The sequence below is a fragment of the Vitis vinifera genome, chromosome 9 (assembly GCF_030704535.1).
Source record: "Vitis vinifera cultivar Pinot Noir 40024 chromosome 9, ASM3070453v1".
In the NCBI taxonomy this organism is placed as follows: domain Eukaryota; kingdom Viridiplantae; phylum Streptophyta; class Magnoliopsida; order Vitales; family Vitaceae; genus Vitis; species Vitis vinifera.
In genome coordinates this window covers 360,802-383,160 of record NC_081813.1, presented here as the reverse complement: position 1 = coordinate 383,160, position 22,359 = coordinate 360,802, and the positions used below count along the sequence as shown (strand labels likewise).

The following is a 22,359-nucleotide window of genomic DNA, read 5'->3' as shown; positions in this document are numbered from 1 at the left end:
AAAAAATTATATACTGCAGTACTGAGAAAAAAAAGGAGAAATTATTTTTCATATTTCCTAAATTCTATAAAACAATTTTTACGAGTGGTGGCAATTTGGTGAATAAAAGAAAGGGAGAGGGGTAACCTGGGAAGAATGCAAAGACAAATGATTCAACGCAGCTGTCCTATTTTTTGACAGCAAAGGGCTATAATTGGCAAATGAAAATTTGAGAAGAGAGGAGGTTCATGCACTGGCATCTACCGTAAATGAGGAATATCTAGAGAGAGAAGCGAAGAGGACAAAACCCCAAAATAAAAAAATAATTTTTTTAAAAAAATGAAAAAAATGCAAAAAATGAAAAGGAAAAGTAGGAGATGGACCCACAAAAAGAGGGCCTCTAGGCTAATGACACATGAAGGGGGGTACCTCTATACGGGTATACCTAGTTTTTTTTGTTTATTTGTAATTTTGTGTATTAGAGTGTGTAGAAGACTGTTGGTAATGTGACAAGGCCACACGCTTTCGCCTCATCTGCTTACGTCCAGTTTCCAACCCTCTTCCATTATTTTCCACTTTGGCTACCTTCCAAAACCTTCTCTTGTGTCACTATTCCTTATGGTGACATCCCATCTTCGGCCATTTGCTATTTCTTTCTAAGCTTAACCCATCCCCTCCCTTCAACCCTACTTCTTATCCCACTTCCCTTCTGGACAAGTTTTGGCGTATTGGTGTTGGAAGATGAGGGGAAACACTGTTACAAGCTTTGAATGAAAGTTCCCGTAGAAGACTCATCTAAGGCCCTGTTGTTCTTCATATGGACCTGATGAAATTGAACTCTGTGAGAAGATGCCGTGCATCAATTGCTAGATAATGAGATTAATGTCTCTTTACACGTATATTGCTTTAATAGGTTCTTAAAGGAAATATGATGAAATATGTGTCCTTAATCAATGAACCAAGTCATGTTAACAAAGAATGGACTTATGATTAATGATGTAGATGGATGATAAGTAAATAGAGAAGTTTCGAGCAACTTATTTAGATATTTAGGTAGATAAAAATCATACGCGATTAGAGTTCTCGTATTAAAAATGATAAAATAAGTAATAATGGTAATTTTTTTCCCGATGATAAGACGTTTACTTTAATATAAGAATTGTTAATTATTATAGGAACCCATAAGACATATTGACTTAATTTATATATATATATATATGAAATGATGGGCGTGATTGTGATTAGGGTAAGTTTTATCCTTTTATGTGAAATTAATAGTTTGATCCCAAGACGGTCCAAGAAGACAATGGGCTCGTGCCGCACACGCTTCACTTTATTAAAATATTGATATATATATTCTTCCCAAGAAAAAACAATAAAAAAAAAGGGTAAAACGTGTGGGTTGAGGCCCATGGTCAAAGCCAAGTGGGCAAGTGGGCAAGTGGGTGCAACCCTCCTCACCACTATAGACCCAAGCCAAATTAATAAATTCTCCCCACCAAGACCCATACATTGGGTACTCATCTGCCTATCAAAATCTTTTGGATAGTTATAATTTTAAAGCTACCAAAATTATGGGTGGGGTTAAATATCCCATGTGTAAAAAATTGTGATTAAGGACATTAAAAATATAAATAAATGATGAAAAAAATATGATTAGGAACAATAATATTGTTATGGTACAAGGAATGCATGAGTGGGTTGAAAAAAAAGAATAGGAATATAAGAATATGATTAGGATATGGATCTCATGAGAAATCATATATTAAAGTTCAACTAGATATTTTAAAACCGATATGCTTTTGATACTATGTAATTTTCTAAAATTTTAAGAGCCTATTTGAAAATTAGACCTGAAGATCGTTGTTTTGTTCTATAGAACACAAACAATTTTCTAATTGAAAAAAAAAATGATAGACTTTGATAGAAAATTTTGTTTTAAAAATCAACTACTTTTAAAAACAAATTTGAAGTATTGTTAATTGTTTTTATAAAGTGTTTTGAGTAATAATTGATAATATAGAGAATATTATGAGAACTTTTACATGATGTATAAAGGTGTAACATTTTTCATGAAGCATAAATTAAGAAAATTGTATTTTCATATTTGAAATTCCAAACAGAGTTTTGTTCTTGAAAATAATTATGAACTATTTTTAAAAAATGTTTAAAATATTGATAAACAAATTTTAAGCTTTTCAATTATATAAAGTCTTGTTTGAAGAATTTTACTATGATAGTATCTTATGAACGACATGAGGAAGAATTTAGAGATAAGAGCGATCACCCCTTGAGACGACACAATGCTAATCTATTTTTTCAGAACATTGTTAAGAAATATTGTTAAACATATTCTAAATTTTTTAATTATAAAACATTTATCACGGACAATCTTACCGCAAAGGTATTACATGGAAGAGATCAATTTAGAGCCAAGGGTGAACCCGGGAGACGGCATAACATAGAGGATTTGGCCCATTTGGGGCCATTTAGGTTCGTTTTTATCCATCCAACACATATGGTACTAGGTGAATTACACCGTACCAAAATCATGCTGTCATTTACTATTATTTATGCGGCTAATCACATAAATGGGTGTATGGTGTCGACATGTCTTTTTTTATCTTTTATTGACCTAAGTGATTGCAACATGTCGGCCCACTTGATATATTTTATCTTCAAACACTGTGTATTCTTGGCTTATCCATGAGCCACCCTTGTCGGGTTCATCTGGTGCCGGACATGTCTCTAGGCCCTGGCTGCGCCTTGTATGCGACTCAACATCTAAGGTTTAAAATTTAAATCGTGGGTCGGTCAAAAAGGTCTCGTTACTTTGTATCTTATTAATGGTCTGATTGTTTTATGTCTAGGTCATATTTGTTTATATTTAGATTTTATTTCTTTGTACATTTATTTAACGGTTTGGATTGTGGGTTGATGCAGTACTTATTTGATACCATAGCATTTTCAAAGGGCAACTCGGGTTGTGTTCGGGACCGAGAGGTGGAGATGGTGATGAGTTTGATGACATTGTTGGCAGGCTCCCCAGATGGTGACCTCATCACCTCCCTATTTTGAGTCCTTTGGTGTCATCAAAATCAGTCCTTGGGCCATCGGTTGTCTGGGCTGGTGGCTTTGGATTGAGTGAGAGGGTGGCTTGGATGAGACCAATACTAATACAGACAAGCCCATGTGAAGCCTAAGCCAGGTAAGCTTAGGCCCATGTTCAGTGGGGTTGGGCCTCTCCAACTAAACTGGATATTGAAGGCCAGAGTTCTTTTCAGAGGTCATGGTGGGTTGAAGGGCATAATCTGCAATGGGAAGAGAAAGAGACATGTCAGAAGAGACAAAGCAGGTGCAGTAATTGCATGAAACCCCATAATTATAGGCCACAGTTGTAAAGCAGTGGGTCCTTTTTCCAGCTAAGTTGTTGTCATTAAGCTGGTGCTTGCATCGCCTTTCTCACAAAAGTTGACATTAATTATGATAATGGTGATTATAAATACTATCAGAACCGATTCTTGACCTAGTATGAGACTGAGTGCTTGGAGGGACTCCGTAATCCTATGAGACACAGTGTGAGGAAGAAGTTGTGTTGGCTCTGATGAAGTTGTATTGGCTCTGACCCAATACGAGAGTATGAGTGCTGAAAGGGACTCCGTAATCCCACGAGACACAATGTGAGGAAGAAGTTCTGTTAGCTCTGATGAAGTTGTATTGGGCCATTGGCTTTGACCCAATACGTGTCGTATTGTGCCCAGAGGGACTCCGAAATCCCATGAGACACAATGTGAGGAAGAAGTTGTGTTGGCCCTGATGAAGTTGTGTTGGGCCATTGGCTCTGACCCAATACAAGAGTATGAGTGCCCAGAGGGACTCCGTAGTCCCATGAGACACAATGTGGGGAAGAAGTTGTGTCTATATGGAGTGATGGAAATATCTAATGTCAGATAGAGAAAGTTCCAACTATGAGGGCCTAGTGGGTCAAAAGCGGGAAAGATTCGTTGCTTCATTTCTGCTCCATATGCAAGTAATCGAACCCGAACCGGAACCGAGTTCTTCATTTGGCTATCAAAACCCAGTTTCTGAATTCAACCTGGGGTTCAGCTCAATCTTGGTGAAATTCACCAACCAATCAACAAGAGTCTTGGATACTCCAAATGCAAGCCTCCTGTCTCTGAAAGACACACAACAGAGTACACACACTAAATACAAAAAGAAACAGGGGAAAAGCTAATAAAGTCCATGCACACACATGATTTTTGTCTTGATGATTGTCATTATCATGGTCGCTTTGTTGCTAGGCATTTAGCATACATACGCAGATCCTGTGAGTTCAAAACTACACCACAAAAAACACCATCCTCCCTTCCCCACAAGCACTTGCCCAAACATGCCTTAAACAAATTATGGTAAGTTGAAAAGATTCAACCCCAAGATAGAAATTTTTTTAAAGTAACAAAAGCAGTTCTTTCATTGCTCTTGGCCTCTTCTCAACACACAACATTTCTTCAAACATTTTTCTTACTCCACTCGCTTTCTGATATAGAAAACGTTTACTTATACATAGGGAGAGATAATTAATTAATAATCCTATAAGAAGGAAACGAAAATTCCTAAACCCCAAAACCCAAAACCCTAACTACAGAGGTTGCTCCAGTGTCACAACTATGGGACTAGTGACAGTGTGCTTCCCATCTGCCCATACTATAGAGCCACTCTTTATACTAGTGCTTCCTGGTGAGAGCTTAACTGCCATGGCTTCCACCCTCACCAGGAAGTTCAGCTTCTGCCCCAACCTCCTGAACACAAGCTTTTCCGGCTGTACAGTCACCAGTGTTCCAGTGGGGGGCTTCACTGTCACTTGGTATACTGAATTGGGGTCCCCAACATTGGTCACGGTTCGTATGAAATGAGTCGAGAACTTGTGCTTTCCATATTGCTGGAAAACAGCAGACATGGATGGATAATTCAAGTTCCCAACATGGCCGGCCTTCCTTGCCTTGCTGCAATCCGCCATCTTCCTGGTGATCATCTGAATGTTGGTGACAGTGTAATTTGAGTTACAGAGGAAGTCGATGTAATCATTGGAGGTTAAGTCATAGATTAGGCCAGGGTCCATGGCCTTTTGAGGATGAACATGGCCTGCTCCAAAATCCATTACAGTTGAGGTATTCCCTGTGGCTTCATCCAACATTGTCTCGCCCCGGTTATCTTCTGTGTATGCGGTTGTCATCAAGGCTGATCGAATTGCTGCCGGGCTCCATTCTGGGTGGGCAGCCTTCAGCAATGCAGCTAGACCAGATATATGTGGGCACGCCATTGATGTACCAGAGAGTATGTTAAACTCTGTTCTGCGCTTGTCAGACGGAATCCCAGATGGGCCAACTCGGTCGGGCCAGGCTGCGAGGATGTTCAGCCCTGGAGCAATGACATCGGGCTTGAGTATCTCCGGTGACTCTGGATTGGGGCCACGGGCGGAGAATGAGGCCACGACAGGGGCTGGACGGACCCCTAGCCTGGTTCCCCGAAAAATTATGGTGGCGGTGGGCGGTGACTTGGATTTGGAAGCCACTGTGATGTACTTCCGAATCTCATCACCTCCGGATGCTCCGATGGCGGTGGCCGGCAAGACATGGCAGTCAGCCACCAGGCCTTCGCCGTCGAACACACCATTAGCGAGTATCATTCCAATTCCACCAGCTTTTCTCACAACTTCACCTTTGGTAGCTCTTGAATTGATTCCTCTGTCACATAATACGATTTTTCCTTTTACGAAACTGGGATCTAAGGATCCTTCCAAGCAGAGTGATGATGAGTATCCATCGCCACCTACACTTCCAGCGTATATCAGAGGATAGAGCCGCCCAGGGGCCAACCCAGGTCCGCCATAGACGCTTACGCCCGGAATCAACTTTCCGTTTCCGAGCTTTACGTTGGCGGGGAAATCACGATCCATTGTTCCGGCGCCGACGGTTGTGACCCAGGGTGCGACATTAGTGACGGTGAGGCCGCCGGGGCCTCCATTGCCGGCGGAGGCGGAAACGAACACTCCGTGGTCGGAAGCTCCGAAGGCGCCGATGGCGATAGAATCGAGGTAGTAGGGGACTACGACGCCACCAACGCTGAGGGACACGACGTCGGCTCCGTCGGCGACGGCGGCGTCGAACGCAGCGAGAATGTCGGAGTCGTAGCAGCCAGCATTCCAGCAAACCTTGTAAGCGGCGAGGCGGGCTTTGGGAGCCATCCCCGCCGCGACGCCACGAGCGTAGCCGAGAGTGGAGGCCGGAAACACGTACCTCCCGGCGGCGATCGACGCAGTGTGGGTACCGTGCCCGTCGGAGTCCCGCGGCGAACGGGACTCCAACGTTTCGTTCATCTTACCATTTGTAGCCTCGTACCCACCACAAAAGAACCTCGCTCCGATCAACTTCCGGTTACACGAAGTAGCCGGAAAATCCTTCCCACCCACACACTCCCCCTTCCACTTCGCCGGAACTGGACCCAAATTTCTGTCATTGAAACTCTGCCTCTCCGGCCAGATCCCAGTATCAATAACTCCGATCACCAGATCGGACCCAAAATCAGACTCCTTCAACAACCCAGCACTATCCGTCGTCTTCAACCCCAGAAACTGAGGAGACCTAGTGGTCTGCAATTCCCTGACCTGCTCAGGAATAACCCCAACAATACCAGACACCTTTTGGAGCTGGTCAGCCTCCAAAGGAGATAGCTTTGCAGAAAACCCATGAAACACAGTCTCGTAGGTGTGGAGAATCCTACTAGTTTCGGAATGAGACGTGGTTTGAATGGTGGAGGATAGGGATCTGAGGGACGAGTCGTACCAGTGCTTGTGGGTTGGGAAAACAGAGGGCTTGGCGTCGTGTTGGACGAAGACAATGTAAGTCCTATGAAGAGCTGAGGCTGAAGCTGAATAGAAAGGAAGGAATGGGAGAAATGAGAAGAAGAAGAATAAGGAGAGGAAGAGAAGTGGAGAGATGGCCATTAGAGCTTAGAGGGAGGTGGAGAGGGGAGAGCTGAGGCTTTAAAGGGAAGAGAGAGACATGTGTGGCTACAGTGGGAGCAGAAGCAGCAGTGCAATTAAGCTTTATTTTAAATCTCTCTCCCCCTGTTTTTCAAAATTGAATTGACGTTATTTTAGTTTCTTTTCAGCCATGGAATTATCTCACTCTCTTCTTATTTGCCCCACACCGATTCCTTTCCATCATTTTCTATTCCACATAGAACAGAGGACAAGTTTGTAGCCCTTACAACGTGATCTTAGTGTCGATCCTTGATCAAAACATATATAAGAAGCCATGATCTTCATATGATGGACTGAATTTTTTCACCATGCCTTTTGAAAGCCCATGATCATGTTATGTGCAAACCATGAATGTATATATATATATATTTTTCAACAGAGGGTTTATTGGGTTTGATGTTATAGGGGAGGAAATGAATCATTATAAACTATATCGAGGTCCCATCAATACATTGTGCTTTGCATGGGGCTCAATTTTGGCATAAGAATAATAAGTGAGTCAATCTAGACCGCGTAGAACCAATAACGTCTCTATTAAAATGAATATGCAATCTTGTATTCCTTATTTAGAATGGTGAAAATGATCCGTAGAAGAATTGATTGCAAATTTGCAATTGCATCACATCATCTAGGGGATGAGGATCTCACATGCCCTGCATCAGCTTAGATGGTAGGATGAATATGACACTCACAAGGACCACTTAAAACATGTATAGATGTTTTGGCTTGAAGTTCAACTTTTTATTTGACATTTATGGTTACTTGAGATACTAATTTCATTTGGAAAATTTTAAGTCTAATCATGTGTCATTTAGCATATCCTCATGGTGGAGCTAAAAGCATATATATTAGTAGAATGAATCCATGTTCATTCAGTTCAGGGGGGGGAGAACGAATAAAAACCATGGTCAACATACTCAAACCTTATTGTATATATATGTAGACTACAAAATTTGGAACAATACTCCTAAAACCTATGTTTTTATATTGTTTTTGAATTGAGAATCGTGACATAATATTAAAATAAAAACCCATAGAAACAGCTGTGGCCCTACAGGATTCTGTGTATGTTGGGTTGGGGCCTGGACTTTTGTGGTCATCCCTAAGCCTCTCTCAAGAAGAAGAATCACCCCCACGTGTTAACAACACCCACCTGATTCATACACCACCATGCTACCATGCGCCTCATTCTAGGAGAATCACCTCCCCCTTCTCACACACGTGGGGCCCGAGTATTAAAACAACACGGTTTTTCATGCACCCATTTATTAAAGTCAGGGTCAGGGACATTCCCTAATAATCCAATCCAATCCATTCCATTCCAATCCCACTTTATATACTAAAATATCTCTACTATTATTACCATATATATATGTTTTCTCATTAGGGTTTAATTTATTGTAAGGTTTTGGTTAATTAGATTTGTAGTGATAATGGGGTTATTATTGTAGCAATTAGAATTGGGTAATGGTGATTTTTGTGGTGGGTGTTACTGGGGTCTCACATGTTGGACTGATAATTTTTTGGCTTCTTGTGGTTTTATTGCCTTGTCTCCTTTCTAAGTATCCATGGAAATATTAGGAAGTTGGCCCATAATTGAAGGAGACAGGGATGTTAGGTGGCTTCACCTTCACCCATGTGGGTACTTCATTTTGTGTAAATTGGACTTCATTTGAGGCACTAGATTGATCTCATTATTTGTTTATTAAAACACAGAATAGTTTTCTAATTTCAACTATTTTTATTTCCATATTTGAATTTTCAAATAAAAATCTTGTTCTTGAAGATGTTTTTAAAAACTTTACTAAATAATTTCTTCCCTCATAAATTATCTTAATTTTTCAATTACTTTTTTGTTTACAAGATATTGTATTTGATAAAAGAATCGACCCATTTCATGATACCAAATTTAGATTTCTCCATCAGCCATTTAGGTTTTCCTACTAGAAAGGCTGCATTTATTAACCAATATGGTAGATACATATATGTGGCTGAAAATTGGAAGGGAGAAGGATATCTATATCTACCAAAGGTAGTCACCCATCAATGCCTGCAGGTTGTTTCCATAAAGTGCATGTGCTGATTCTCAATTCATAACTTGGATTGTCTACAGACAATCAATCAATACTCACTATAAGCAAGTCTACCAAGTAGGTAATGAACATTGTGCCCAAAATGGCTGATTTCTGGTGTTGGATTTGTGAGTTGGACTGGCTCAATGGTGCTTCTGCGCATGGCTTGGACAGTTGTCAATCATCCAGTATCATCATTGTGAATTTGGAGGGTAAAATGGTGGTGGGTCATGGAGTAGAAACAACAGCTAGCTGGCCATGATTCAATCATGGGGTTGTTTGAATTGGGGTGATGGTGGTCTTCTTGTGAGACTTTGATCCTCTTTTAGTTTGACATCATGCAAATATCAACCAGTATCAATGGTGGGGGACCCTTGAAGAGAGACAAATTCTCCATGCAGGGCTCCTACTTCTTGGGTTTGTGATGCTAGAAAGATGCTATGACTTTGAATTTAAAATGGACAGACTGGGGTCTTAGAGCCCTCCCTCTGACTTTTACCATTGAGAAAGACTACAGTACTAATGGGCATTTAAGTGTCACTATCCTCCTGGTAAAAGGGTAAAACAAGATGGAAATAAAATAAAAAAAATCAAAGAGAGGAGGACAGAGTAAAGGCATGGACATAAGGCCCCATGGCACAGCTAAAGAAGATTAAAAATGGGTTGCAGAGGGGGAAGGAAGAGAGGTGGGGTCAGTACAGTTCACATGCAATTATTGGGAGTAGTCTCATTATTACAAGTAGAGAGAGAGAGAGAGAGAGAGAGAGGAGGGGGGGGGGGGGGCATGGGGTAATGGGTTTGGTTTTAAATGAAAGCAAAACCTTTCAGATTTGAGAAAACGGTACACCTTTCTCATGTGCCAATCCCTTAAGCTGGCTTTTTAAAGGGAATGTTGCTTAAGGCTTTATACACTTTATTATAGAACAAAAAAGAAAAGTGGTTTAAGGGTTCATGAGAAAAGAAGGTTCTTTACCCATCTACCATCTTCTTGATGATCCTTTACTTTACTCAATTATTATGGTCTATTTTTAGTAAACTTTTGACAAATCCTAGTCTTTAAAAAGCAATGAAGAGGTGACATGCCAAAGAAAGCACCTGTCTTTCCAGGAAACCATTTGGATTGTATGGGAAGAGTAATGAAATGATATAGTAACAAAGCCCCCACCCACCCACCCAGCGGTCCACCTTTGTTGTTTCCTGGCTTTTCAATGGAAAGCAATGTATCTAAATGAGACCCATGACTGCAATTGCCTCCTTTAATCACTCTCTGGTTTCAGTTTGTTGGGTAGTTAAGTGAAAGTTTAGTAACACAGAATAATTTGATAACCAATGCAAGTTTGATGTGTTGATTTACAATGTAGAAAAAGAATAATCAATGACAACTAGAATGAATTGCTTCTAGCTATTAGTACAAAAACACCAAAAGTTGAGTGACAGCAGAGAATTATATACTGCGTAAATTTCTGGACAAAGCGATGGATGAGAAAACAGCAAGAGAAACCCAAGTACAGAGTTATAATGCTGCCAACAACACAGTACATGCAATGAAGGAGGATGCTTGTCATTTTCCATGAGTTAAAGGTGGAGGATACAGGGATGATACAGAGAAGAAGAGGACCACAAGATATCTGAAAAGATGGAAAATCCCAAAATTAATCCACATTCAGACAGCTTTTATCAAGGGCTTCCTGAGATGGAATACACAAATATCCAATCAAACAATAGATTCTTGTACTGATAATTACAATTGAGAGATAAGCTTACCACTCTACACCACTGAACATAGATGGTTGCATCACAGTATGAAATTGCCTTGGTGGATGATTCAGGTGAATGCTTCTTGCAGATGAGTTTTTGAACTACAGATGAATACATATGACAAAACATGTAAAATATTTTCCAATAATTAACTTTCATTAAACTACATCAGCTATAAATGTCTATTTGGAGAAATGTCTTAGAAGGACCTTGATAAGGGCATTCCATTCCTCCTCTCCCCGCTCCCTTGAAAACTGACCTCTCCTCTCGAACCCTCACCTCTACCCCAAGAAAATAAAAAAGGAAAAATGAAAAGAAAAAAGCCTGGGAACTTCATTTCTCCACATTGTTTGTGTTACTGACCTCTTGCTTCCCCATTTTGTGAACCAACTCTAATGCAAAATGATGGGAACTTAATAATACATGCCAACCGGAGTGGCCGAACGGATTAACAAATTTTCTCATGTGTAAAATGTGAGAAAATTAAATCTAACAAAGATATAGATCACACTAGTCATGATACTGCTAAACCTCAGGAGAAACCATTTGGGGCTTTATTCGCTTTCTTCTTAAAATTTGTAACGCTGCATTGTGGACAAATGTATTCTAGCCCATCTGTTTTTGCATAATCCTGCAATTTCAAAAAGGAAAAAAGGTTACATTTGTCATAAAAATTAAATATGAGAAAGAAATAAGACAAAATTAAGATGCATCCAAACTGCTATATTGGCCATGCACGTCGTGGGATAATCAAATTTTATCAAATCCAAAAGCTATGGACTTCGTATTACTTTCACAACCAAGAGGCCCTAGTGGAGCTATAATCTCATACCTTGAAGGCACCAAGGCCCTGCCTTCTATCACAGCCAAAGTGGGCCCACTCACCACAAATGCCACAGTTCACCCAATCCCCTGCTGCACTACTGGTAACAGATAGCACATTCCATTGTCAGTAAAACATTAATTTGACACACAGAATATAGTTTGAATAGAAATAATGAGATGAAAAAAGGTATGAACCTGTGACACAACAAGCAGCACTCTCCATCTACATCGTCATGTGCTAATTCATATTCTAAAAGGTAAGTTTCATAATGTCTCTTCAGTGTATTCCCGACACCCTGGTTCAAATAACCAAATGAAAACATGCTAAATTCCTGATTCCTTATAAATAACGGCTAGAGCTCTAAGAATCCAAGCATTAACATATGAAATTTACCATTGAATCCTCCAAGTCCACACATTTCAGCAATACTATAGACAGAAATACCGTTTTACCAACTTCATGAATAGATTCAGAGTTGAATACCCTAAAAGTACTATTGAACATGCGATCTTTACATAATACAAAATGAAATCCAAGTTTCCATATTGGCAAGCATGTAACCAGGGCCTGCAGCCCTGAAAAATAAAATTACAGTAAGGTGTAGGTTTCAATCTATTCATTAATGAAGCATAGACTCCAAACCTCTAAACTATTTGAAGAGTGAGGACTTGTGCAACCAACCCAATTCCCAGAACTGCTCCACCATGGTACTTCCAGTTCTTTTTTAAACTCTCCAAAGTGCAACTCAAAATCTTTAACTTGCCATCTTTGAATTTTTCTCACTTCCATTAGTTCCTGTAGCCGTTTTTTCTCCCAATCAAGTGAAGTACTGACACATTTTTGCTCATACTCAGGACAACCTAAACCACATAGGCTTATGTAGTTTATACATTGTTAAATTTACCTAAGTTTAAGGTACAGTTAGTCTTGGAGAAGCAAATGCCAAATTCATGGTACTACTTGACGTATGGGGTTGCTGTTTTGACATTCATATATCAAAAGCTTTTATCAAAAGAAATGAAAATTTCTATTGGAACAATTGTATTGGACTAAACTACAAAAATAGATAAAATCATTAATAAACATCATCAGGCTCAGGTTGTGTTTTTTTTTTTTTTTCTGATCAGGCTCAGGTTGTTTAGCATCCCAAAAACTTGAAACACCAACCATACCTGAGTATCTGGAGTCCCCTCATAACTTGAAACCCTACCCAGAGATGGAGCCACAAAAATGTCCGAGGGGGCAAGTGCCCCCCCTGAACTTTGGAAAATTTTTGGCACAAAAGGGGATTTGACTGACTTTACCTAAACTCATTTTTAAAGAATATGACTGTAGGAAATATCTCAAAATTCAAAAAGAGAGAGCAGCATAAGTAAGAGGTTAGGGCATACAGTCATTCGGTTAGTGACCGTGTGATTGCGCATCTTGGAGAACACCTGTCCTTTCCAGTTGATGCCATTGCCAACATGAAAGCCACCTCTTGAAACCACCTACAAAAGAATCCATCCTTTCAATAACAAAATTCCCTTACAATTTGATATGCAAAAAGAACAGTATAAAACAATTGCCCATTTGAAGTTCTTCAAGCAAACAATTAGCAGCTACTAGCCAAAGAGTTGTCAAAAACCTCACCTCCCTATACAAGTTATAGAGGTCAAGACGCTTTGCATTGAGAATAGCATCAGGGAACTCGGCAAGTCCTCCTTGAGGAATGAGACGAGTGTGTCCACGAAGGTTTAAAAACTGCATCACATCCTTTAGAAACTCCTCCTGCAGAACATCAAACAATGAACTAAAATTGAGTATCAGATGGGATGTAGGAGTCAGGTGTTCTAAGGCCAACTGCCAATGGTCTATATGATCAAATGATTTGAAGGGTTCAAAAGTGCATTATATTATATTAGAAAGTATCTCAAATTGATAATTTGGTTTAACAGTGAATTGAAAAGAATTTCTTTTGGCAGAAAATATTGCATGGAGTATTTCATTTATTAGTGCTTCCTTGTTAGATAAGGCAATATCTTAGGAACAACTGAATGTATATTTTAGATCAAGAGGGGACAAGTGAGATAATGTCTCTAGAGGCTACACTGTGTATGTAGAGATTTGGGATGCTTTTGGTTCACAGGGATCCTAACTAGAGAATGAATATCTTATATCCAAGTATAAGATTTCCATGTTTGAGTGTGTAAGGTTTGGGAATTTTTAGTTCTAATGTCCTTGTTAAAAGTAAGAGATGAACCAATTTTTTTGAATAATGGATAAGTTTGCCAATGGAAGGCACATCTCCCACAAATTTCCTTTTCTTTGATAGGTAACCCTTTTTTGTTGTCCCTATCGAGTCTCAAAAACAGATCTCTAACAAAATTTACAACACCAAAATATTGCAATGTGGAAGAATAGAAGAGTTTATATTTTCTTCATAACATGCAAAAACAGATGTCTCAAATTTCTGAGAATAACCAGATCTCACACCCAAATTTATGCAATTTGGTAGTGGAAAATCGTTGAGTATAATGTTTTTTGTTAAGTTAATGCACAAGAACAGACATGTCAAATTTCTGAGAAAACAAGATTTGACACCAAAACTTATCCCCGGTAATGGAAAGCATTGTTCAAGACCTTCATAGGTTTGAGTATGATAAAACTTACCTCAGAGCAAACCCGTATAGGGCTTCTGCCACAACCATGTTTCTTCAAAGGCAGGGGATTCAAGGAAATTATCTGCTTCGCTTGATATGAGCTTGAAAATGATTTTCGATGCATTGCAGAAGTTGATCCTACAATACTATGCTTCGTAGGGGGGGGCACTGACAAGTTAGCCTTAACTTGGCCTCCATCATGCCCATCTGCCTCAGAAATTCCAGAAAAGGGCAACATTTTATGGTGACGAATATGAGGAATAGGCCTCATTGCAGCAACTTTCAGTCTCTGCCCAGCAGGTAGTAGAGGCATGGTCACACCATTCACTAATCCAGTTTTTTTGTCTTCTTTGTCTATCCTTCTAGAAGTAGCTTGATTTGCAAACACGAGACCATTATGATGTCCAGGACTTGTGTCCTGGGATGGTTCAACTCTCTTTCTACTAGGAGGAGGTGGTTTCAACCAGCTTGGAAGCCTGCTGGGAGTAAAATTGTTAGGATGGATATATTTACCCTGCCTTGTACAGAAGAAAAGAAGGCGATTGGCATCATCTTTCTCAAAAGAAGCAACAGCCAATCCTTGAATGCTAGCAATGCCAAGTGCAACTAAACTACGATAGGAAACATCTGGAGCGAGCTGCCTCAGAACCTGAAAATGCAAACCACCTAATCAAAACTCAAATTAAGTACAGGGAATAACGGTACGTTATGATCCATTACACATTGGAAGGGAAGGTTACTAACACAGAGGAAAAGAAATATCAATTAACTACAGTCATCAGACCATCCAACATTCTGGATCTTTTTCCAAGCCTTTACACCATACTGATTTTTGTTTAAAGCACTTCTTGATTAACAACATTCTTGCAGCTTTAGATCCAAATCCATCCAGATTTGGACCACCTATTAAACATCCAAAAAAGTAAAGTACAATACAATGGACATATGGTACAGCAGGAGGAACATGTTCATATTCCAAATGAAGTGCAACCATCACAAGTAAACTTGTAAAAATATTCTAGAAAACAGAGAATCCAAACAACATAATTTAGAGAATCCAAAAAGGGGTAGACAGGAATAGACATAAACAAACCTGTGAAGCCCAAGCAGGAACTTTGGCACAAACTTCAAATACTGCTGCCCCACAAGCAATTGAAGCAGACCTCCGAGGTTCAGACAAAGGTGGCTTGTTTCCCTCAGAGTATGGCAGTGCATGAACTAGTTGACTCTGTTCAGTGACTTCCTTCTTTATATTATTCTCCAAGAGCTAAAAATGAAAAGGTTATCAATGACTATCCACCAAGAATAATACCACAACCCAAGACAGAAGTAATTCTTTATTACCTGATCATCAAAGCAAGTTTGTGCACTACCTGAGACCAGAAGCGAGATATGAGCTGAACTACAGGTGGATAAATCACATCGCATGGTCACAACACCACGAGAAAACGTCCCTGCCTGAAGAGGTGGTGGAGGGGCACTGAACCACATTACAATGGCATTAACAAACTCAAGTTAGTTCAAGCCTACATACACTAGTTAGAAGATCTGTAAAGTAGAATGACTTTAAAATATTAATACTTAAATGATAGATTACTAGAACATCAAAAAACCAAAAGTAATAAAGTACACATGGTAAAACACTAATATATATACACATAGGTTCCCTTATGAGAAAAAGCATATGTATTCTCTCCTCCCCAATTAAGACATGGTGCTAATCTCAAGTTGATAAGAAATGCTATGCAAAGGATAATAAAAATCTAATTGATTTTGAAAATTATATAAATACTTCTTATGTAAACTATTAGGTTCCAAGTTGTAATATACCTAACTCTGTTATGAAGTTTGCTCCCGCGTATCTGAGACAGACAAAGAAAATGAAAGAAAAAATAAGAAACCTCTTACAGAAACCCATGCTAAGGATAACTCCACATGGGTAAGCAGCACATACTATGGTTTAAGGGGAAAGAAAGGCAAAAGAAAAACAAAAGCAAAAACAAAAACCAAATATCTCGTACTTTGAAATTGCTCCTTGCAGGAGAGAATGGAAGAAAGAAAAAATAGAGAAAGGAAAGAATACAAGGACATTCATCCACAGTTGCCCTTGCTTTTTTCATCAAAGACAACCATCTGTATGAAAAATATTGTTCCACTGGAGGGGAAGGCATGGGTTCATCCTCCACTATATATGGGGGTGTATAACAAATCAAAGACAAGGTTGATTAAATTTAAGATATAAATGCAATCAAGTTTTTCATCATACTCACTTCAATGCTCAAGAGGGCATTGAGACCATCTTCTAAAGATTCGAATAAGCATGAATCCTGAAAAAATAAAAAATAAAAAATAAAAAATAAAATCAGTCTATAAGCCATAATTTATGAGACAAATTAACAGATACATACATGAGTTGCAGGTGCACAAACACAAGAAAATAGATATTCTTTCCAACGTACCAACATGCATGGCTCTCCACAAACAAGAAACCTAATGCCCACATCATCATCATATATCTTTATAGCAGGAAGAGTGCCCAGAGAGCCTTCTTCATCTTCCCCAGCATCTACCTCAGGAGGAGGAACATCAATTGTTGCAGGGTCCCCAAGAAGGCGTGGACCCAACTTACCACTAACTTTGTGGCTGTTGGCTGGAAGGACATGGTTATTGCGAACACAGTAAAGTCTAAAGGATGCATATGCAAGTTGGAAAGCATCCCATGTATGAGTAGATGAGCTGCAATCAATAAAAGAGAAAACACATGACTATGAATTTGTTAAAACACTTCTCTTTGTCTTCTCAATAAAAAGACAAAGAAGTAAAAATAGCCGACAGATGCCCTCATTCCCCATTTAGCAAACAGGTCGAAAACAGGCCACTTAATGAATATGAAAAGGTTGGTTTACCAAGATTCAAACTGAGAATTATTTTTTGTATAACTTTACTTGTCCTGATAGATCTCTTATATTTTGAGTCCAATAGGACTTTCAGAAGTCAGGAGGGATGATAGGCCCATTGGATAATCTAGTCATTCAGGTTGGATAGAAATATAATCCCACAATGTGATTGTGGTTGTATTGAAGTCTTGGGATTCCTGGTTTGAGAATAGAGAGGTTGAGGGCTTTTGTATCCTACATCATTATTTGGTAGTAGATCTGATTCCTTCTCTTTTGTGGATGTAGGTGCACTGCCAAACCCCAAATTCTGGTGTTCCAGCATATTTATAGGTATTGCGCATTATCATATTAGGTCAGCTACACAACATTAGTATTTTCATTTTTATTTATTTTCTATGACTATAGTGTAGCTCAAGAATGGATAATTCAACCTTGCCCCTTTATATGCATTTTGACATGTTTGTTCATCAAGAGGTTATACAGTCCATGACCCAGCAATATTATTCATGTATCTTCAACACCCAATTAATGAATTCCAGCATGACATTTGACATTTTCATTTATTCAATCTTTATTTGCTTGGTTTCATAAGTAGATGGGTTCAATAATGTCACTTATTCAGATTTCATAGACAAGCATAGGGGCAGGTTTGGCTAATCATTTTTGTTGTGGTGCTCTCTATATACTCCTCATGTACTTGGGTTGTGCCCTACTTTTTGCAATACACATAAAACAATCTGATCATTGCAATTCTTTCATATGATACATTCTAGTGATAAAAAGGAATTGAATACTACACCATGACAGGGTGAGGAGTCAGATTGCTAATAGTATACTTACAAGTAAATGACAACATACCTCTGTACCACTGAAAATAATGCATTACGAAAATGGCAAGCAGCATAACAAGAAAATGCATTCTTCCAATATATCACATATGGGATTCCCTGCAATGATGAAATATCTTGATTCGACCTTTTTTTCCATAAAGGGAAGATATTTAAAAACGATAATGCAAGCTTTAAGCACTCAAATCCCAAAACCAAAATCCAATTCAAACGACCATCCAAATCATTTATGACAACCACCTGAGAGACATGCGTATAAACCATTGAGATCATAATTACCTTAGAGTGAAGTGCCTCTGCCAATTTTTCTCCATTTGGGATCTCAAGATAAACCTGCACAAACATTTGAAAGTAAACCAGACTGAATGAGAAAACTAGTTGCGATGCATCATAAACAAAAACCACACACCCACATTGCACTTAACAAGTTAAGAAGAGATATATCACATACAGTGGTTGGCAATTTGGAACCAAAGAGCCCACATATATCTTCTGCACTGGACAACTCAACACCTCCCCATACTAGAGACCCAACTTCATCATTCTGAAGTTGTTCTCCTTGAAAGTACACAAAATTTGGCTGAACTGATTCAAAAACTCTACGAAACTCATCAGGACTCGGACTGGTCAGCGTTTGAACCTGTACATAGAGATTGAGAGGGTGGTCAATAGCCTTAGGGATCATCATAGAAACAATTAGATTAAAACTAGCAGAACAATGAGACATCCAGGGAAATACAATATGTGTGATACATTTTCCATTTAAACTGCACAAGAGAATGAAGACAGATTTTGCACCTCCAATCGCCCTGAAGAAACAAAGTCAGGAAAAGGGTATCTTGGTCGATCATTCGAAGTTTCATGCTCCTGTTTACATTCAGAAGTTTTCCCACATGTGACTGCAAGGAGACCACAAGTGTGATTTGAAATTCCTTGAGTATGCAACATCTTTACTTATGGTGTGTCCCCGGAAATCAGAAAGGACATTAAACTTCCTTTTGCAGAAGGTCCTCCCAGAAGAGTTAGAACCCAAAAACCTGATTCCACATCCACTGATTTAAAAACCGGGCAAAAGCCCCATACTACCAAACGTTGAAAGGAAAGAAACTAATCTCCCGAAGAAATTAAACCAATCCTCAAAACTTGCCCTAGAACTCAATCAATTCCATGAAAGCCCCAACTGCAAATCCAGAGTCCAAAAAACCCCACTTTCGGACAGGAATCAGAAGGGATGAGAACATCCTGGAAAATCAAACTCAAAAACAGCCGAAATCAGGAAAAATCACCCTACCCAGATCAACAAACATGGGGAAATCAAGAACCAGAAAAGTAAACATGAAAAATTGAAGACCCAGAAGACAAAGCCATGAAAACTTACCAACCCTTGTGAGGAAATAGAGAAATTCCAGCAACCCAGATGAGAAAACCAAGAAAATCCGACGACCCGTATGTGGAAAACTTGGCGTGTAGCTTCTAAATCACAAACAGGAGACACTCGAAATAGGAGTAAAGTAACAAAAGGAAACCCTAAGGCATTAAAAATCACAAAACCCAAAAAAAAAAATTAAAAAGAAAAAAAAAACCCTCTGAATAAGAAGAATCTCTCTATTTATCTCAAGCTATCCACGATATCAACACAAAAATCAACTACGCCCAAAAAAAAAAAAAAATTAAAATAAAATAAAATTATATTCTCAATTGTCAAATAAAGTTGTCAGTTTTGGTGCAGTGACAAATACATACCCACATATCCAACCTCAGGTCAAACAAACCAATACATCGAAAGAAAGAAAAGTAGAGATTATAATTAAAAGCCTTTTGACGATCTGATAAAAGCAACAAAAACATATTTGAAAAACAAACCCAATATATAAATCCAAATAGGGGGAGAAAATGTATGAGTATATTAATAAAATTGAACCAATAATGAGAGCTAATATTCATAACAAGAAGACTTTTTACGAAGTTTGAATGGGTGCCCACAAGATTCGGATATAGAAAACGTTATATTGTTGTCGTGCTCCAAAAGATAAATCAATCATCATAAAATCCCAAAACAAAAACAAAACGCTCTTTTTTTTCTTTTTTTTTTCTTTCATTTTTCCTATACATGTTCCCCTCCTTCCATTCTCGTTTCTCTGTATTTCTGAACACTTTTCAGTGACGATACTTTACTGCTCCCTCCCTCTCTTCCATTTTTTTCCCAAGGAAACTGAATTCCAGGATTTGGATTTTTCAGGAGATTGTTTTTTTTTTTTTAATGGAAAATGGTTTCTATCATGGGTTGTGATTAACATGATGATACAGTACTAGATTTCTCCATCATCTTAAGTAAAATAACAAGGAAAAGCTAAACCCCATATGTTTTCTTCATAGATTATTCTCTGAAAGTGATTAACTTTTGCCTCTAAAATTGATATTCATGATATGATTTTCACATTCTGAACATGGGAAAAAGTACAGATATTTAAAAAAAAAAAAAGTGGTAAAGTACCAAACCGTCTTCTCCACTAACGACCCAAAACATTTAATTGCAGAAATTTGATTGTGAGGACCACATGTTATTCCTTGTTTAGTCTTTTTCATTCAACTTCCACATGATAATTCAAACGTTTGTGTTAGTAATTTTGTATTATGTTTTAATGTAGAGAAGTTCCATGTTTTCTTAAATTTATTAATTTCTGTTTCAAAGCCCTAAGCATGGTTATACGGAAAAGGAAAGTACTGTGATCGAACGGTGAATCCAGGAGAGTCCATAGGAAAACTTCAAGAGGGTCAATTTGATGAATTTTGGAAGAGTTTTGAATATATTTTCCAAAATGATATTAATTAAAGGTGTAACCATTTCAAAATGATGTGTGGATTCTCCTGTTATGGCCTGTAAGCAATACCTATCTTGAAATGGATAGGGAAACCAAAAAATGTGGCTTCAAATTCATCTTCATTGTGTGATCACACGTAATACAATTAATGCTACAAAGATATTTCAACTACCCTCACTCATTTCTTCCACTTCCTATTTGTCTACCTTCCATACAATCCTCCTGGTCTGAAAAAAGAAACCCAGGAAAATGGGTGTTAACTATGAGACTAATGCTTGATTTTTATGGCGAGAGATTGGCTTCCTTCGCCGCCGAAGGTCCTCTAGGAGCACACAGGTCTCACACCCACCAGCAGAGCGGCAATGCCGGGAAGATGCTAGAATTTTCTTGGTTGAAGTCTCTATTTCTTTCGTTTCATCCATTACTATCTGTCTGTTCCTGCACTCTACACTGCAAAAGCCTTCATCACTCCTGCAATATTAATTTGACATGTACAAAAGACCCATGAGAAGGAGGACTAAAGCTTTGATTTCATAGCTTTGAAGCTCACCAAGGAGAACAAATAAAATCATTTCCTCAAATTCTGAATTTGAGATAGGGATATAAATAGTTGATAATTACCTCATGTATATGTCTTTATCAGGGGTTAACTCCTTGTTGCAGAGATAACATGATTTGAGAAAGCAACTCTCAGGAGAGGCGCCACTGGGTGGAGGAGGGGTTGGAACCCTCAACCTGCATGCAGATTTAAGGACAAGGTTGGATTCGCCATGTGAGAACTGTGTAAGGATTCTCAACCCAACAGGATCAACTGAGCTCCTCTTGAAGCTTTCATGGCCTGGGAAGTTGGGTCTCCTCTTGCCCTCATGGCCCTCTTCTTCCACATTCAAGGGGCTCATAGTTGATCTTGTGTGGAGGTGGAGATGGAGAAAGGAGATGAGGGTTTGCAGTGAGGAAAGGGATTAATATATGGAGGGAAACAGAAACCCTGGAGTACACATAGTCACATACACCAATAATGCCATTTTAAAGGGAGAGAAAAGCAGGTGGCATCACTATCACGTGGTGAAATTCCAATTTAATATATACATACCCCACAGAGAGTAATGATGAGAAATGGGAATGGCGAGAGAGATGAGGGGAAAAAGTTGAAAAAACACAGGCGGGTCAGATGCTCAATCAAACGTGCTGCAACTTTCCCATTTTTATAAACTTTACAGAATTGAAAATGGTGGGGGTGATTAGCCCTTTTACATGGATCACCATCAAAAACCGTGGGTTCTCTTTGGGTGGAAGTGAAACAAGGAAAACGTGGAAACAGGAAGCAACTACTGAATAAAATATGAGATGTGACTAGTGAGCAACCCTCCAAGTGTTCATGCTGGGAATGCCCTTATGACCTAAGTATGTGTCTTGCTAATCATGGCTTAACGTGGCCAGTGCCCCTCCCCCTCTGGTTGGGTTGTATCC

The 22,359-nt window shown here is 38.9% G+C and overlaps 4 protein-coding genes across 5 annotated transcripts; all 4 read right to left on the bottom strand.

Annotated features, from left to right (window-relative positions):
• Positions 1-4,485: 4,485 nt before the first annotated feature.
• Positions 4,486-7,129, bottom strand: LOC100852502 (subtilisin-like protease SBT1.5). The gene has a single exon (XM_003632727.4). It carries the CDS (start codon positions 6,983-6,985, stop codon positions 4,622-4,624), a length of 2,364 nt encoding a protein of 787 aa, XP_003632775.1. The 5' UTR covers positions 6,986-7,129; the 3' UTR covers positions 4,486-4,621.
• A 3,267-nt stretch (positions 7,130-10,396) lies between these two features.
• Positions 10,397-11,169, bottom strand: LOC132254245 (uncharacterized). Of its 2 annotated transcripts, none has more exons than XM_059739401.1 (3): positions 11,064-11,169; positions 10,861-10,955; positions 10,397-10,724 (listed from the first exon to the last, which is right to left on the bottom strand). In XM_059739401.1, exons 1-3 carry the CDS (start codon positions 11,080-11,082, stop codon positions 10,479-10,481), a joined length of 360 nt encoding a protein of 119 aa, XP_059595384.1. In that variant the 5' UTR covers positions 11,083-11,169; the 3' UTR covers positions 10,397-10,478. The 2 variants fall into 2 exon arrangements, with proteins under 2 accessions (XP_059595384.1, XP_059595383.1); XM_059739400.1 differs by having other exon boundaries at positions 11,058-11,139.
• On the bottom strand, positions 10,973-19,309 carry LOC100251584 (AT-rich interactive domain-containing protein 4). Its single transcript, XM_019222264.2, is given in 16 exon segments — positions 10,973-11,485; positions 11,687-11,777; positions 11,875-11,975; positions 13,072-13,170; positions 13,313-13,450; positions 14,333-14,971; positions 15,416-15,589; positions 15,667-15,802; positions 16,153-16,184; positions 16,593-16,649; positions 16,782-17,058; positions 18,078-18,166; positions 18,347-18,400; positions 18,519-18,707; positions 18,866-18,885; positions 18,888-19,309. Coding segments are annotated over 16 exon segments (2,238 nt in total). The 5' UTR covers positions 18,931-19,309; the 3' UTR covers positions 10,973-11,386.
• A 1,682-nt stretch (positions 19,310-20,991) lies between these two features.
• On the bottom strand, positions 20,992-22,121 carry LOC100253160 (FCS-Like Zinc finger 17). Its single transcript, XM_002266470.4, has 2 exons — positions 21,511-22,121; positions 20,992-21,360 (listed from the first exon to the last, which is right to left on the bottom strand). The coding sequence occupies exons 1-2, from the start codon at positions 21,786-21,788 to the stop codon at positions 21,150-21,152; spliced, it is 489 nt and encodes a 162-aa protein (XP_002266506.1). The 5' UTR covers positions 21,789-22,121; the 3' UTR covers positions 20,992-21,149.
• Between the last annotated feature and the right edge of the window lie 238 nt (positions 22,122-22,359).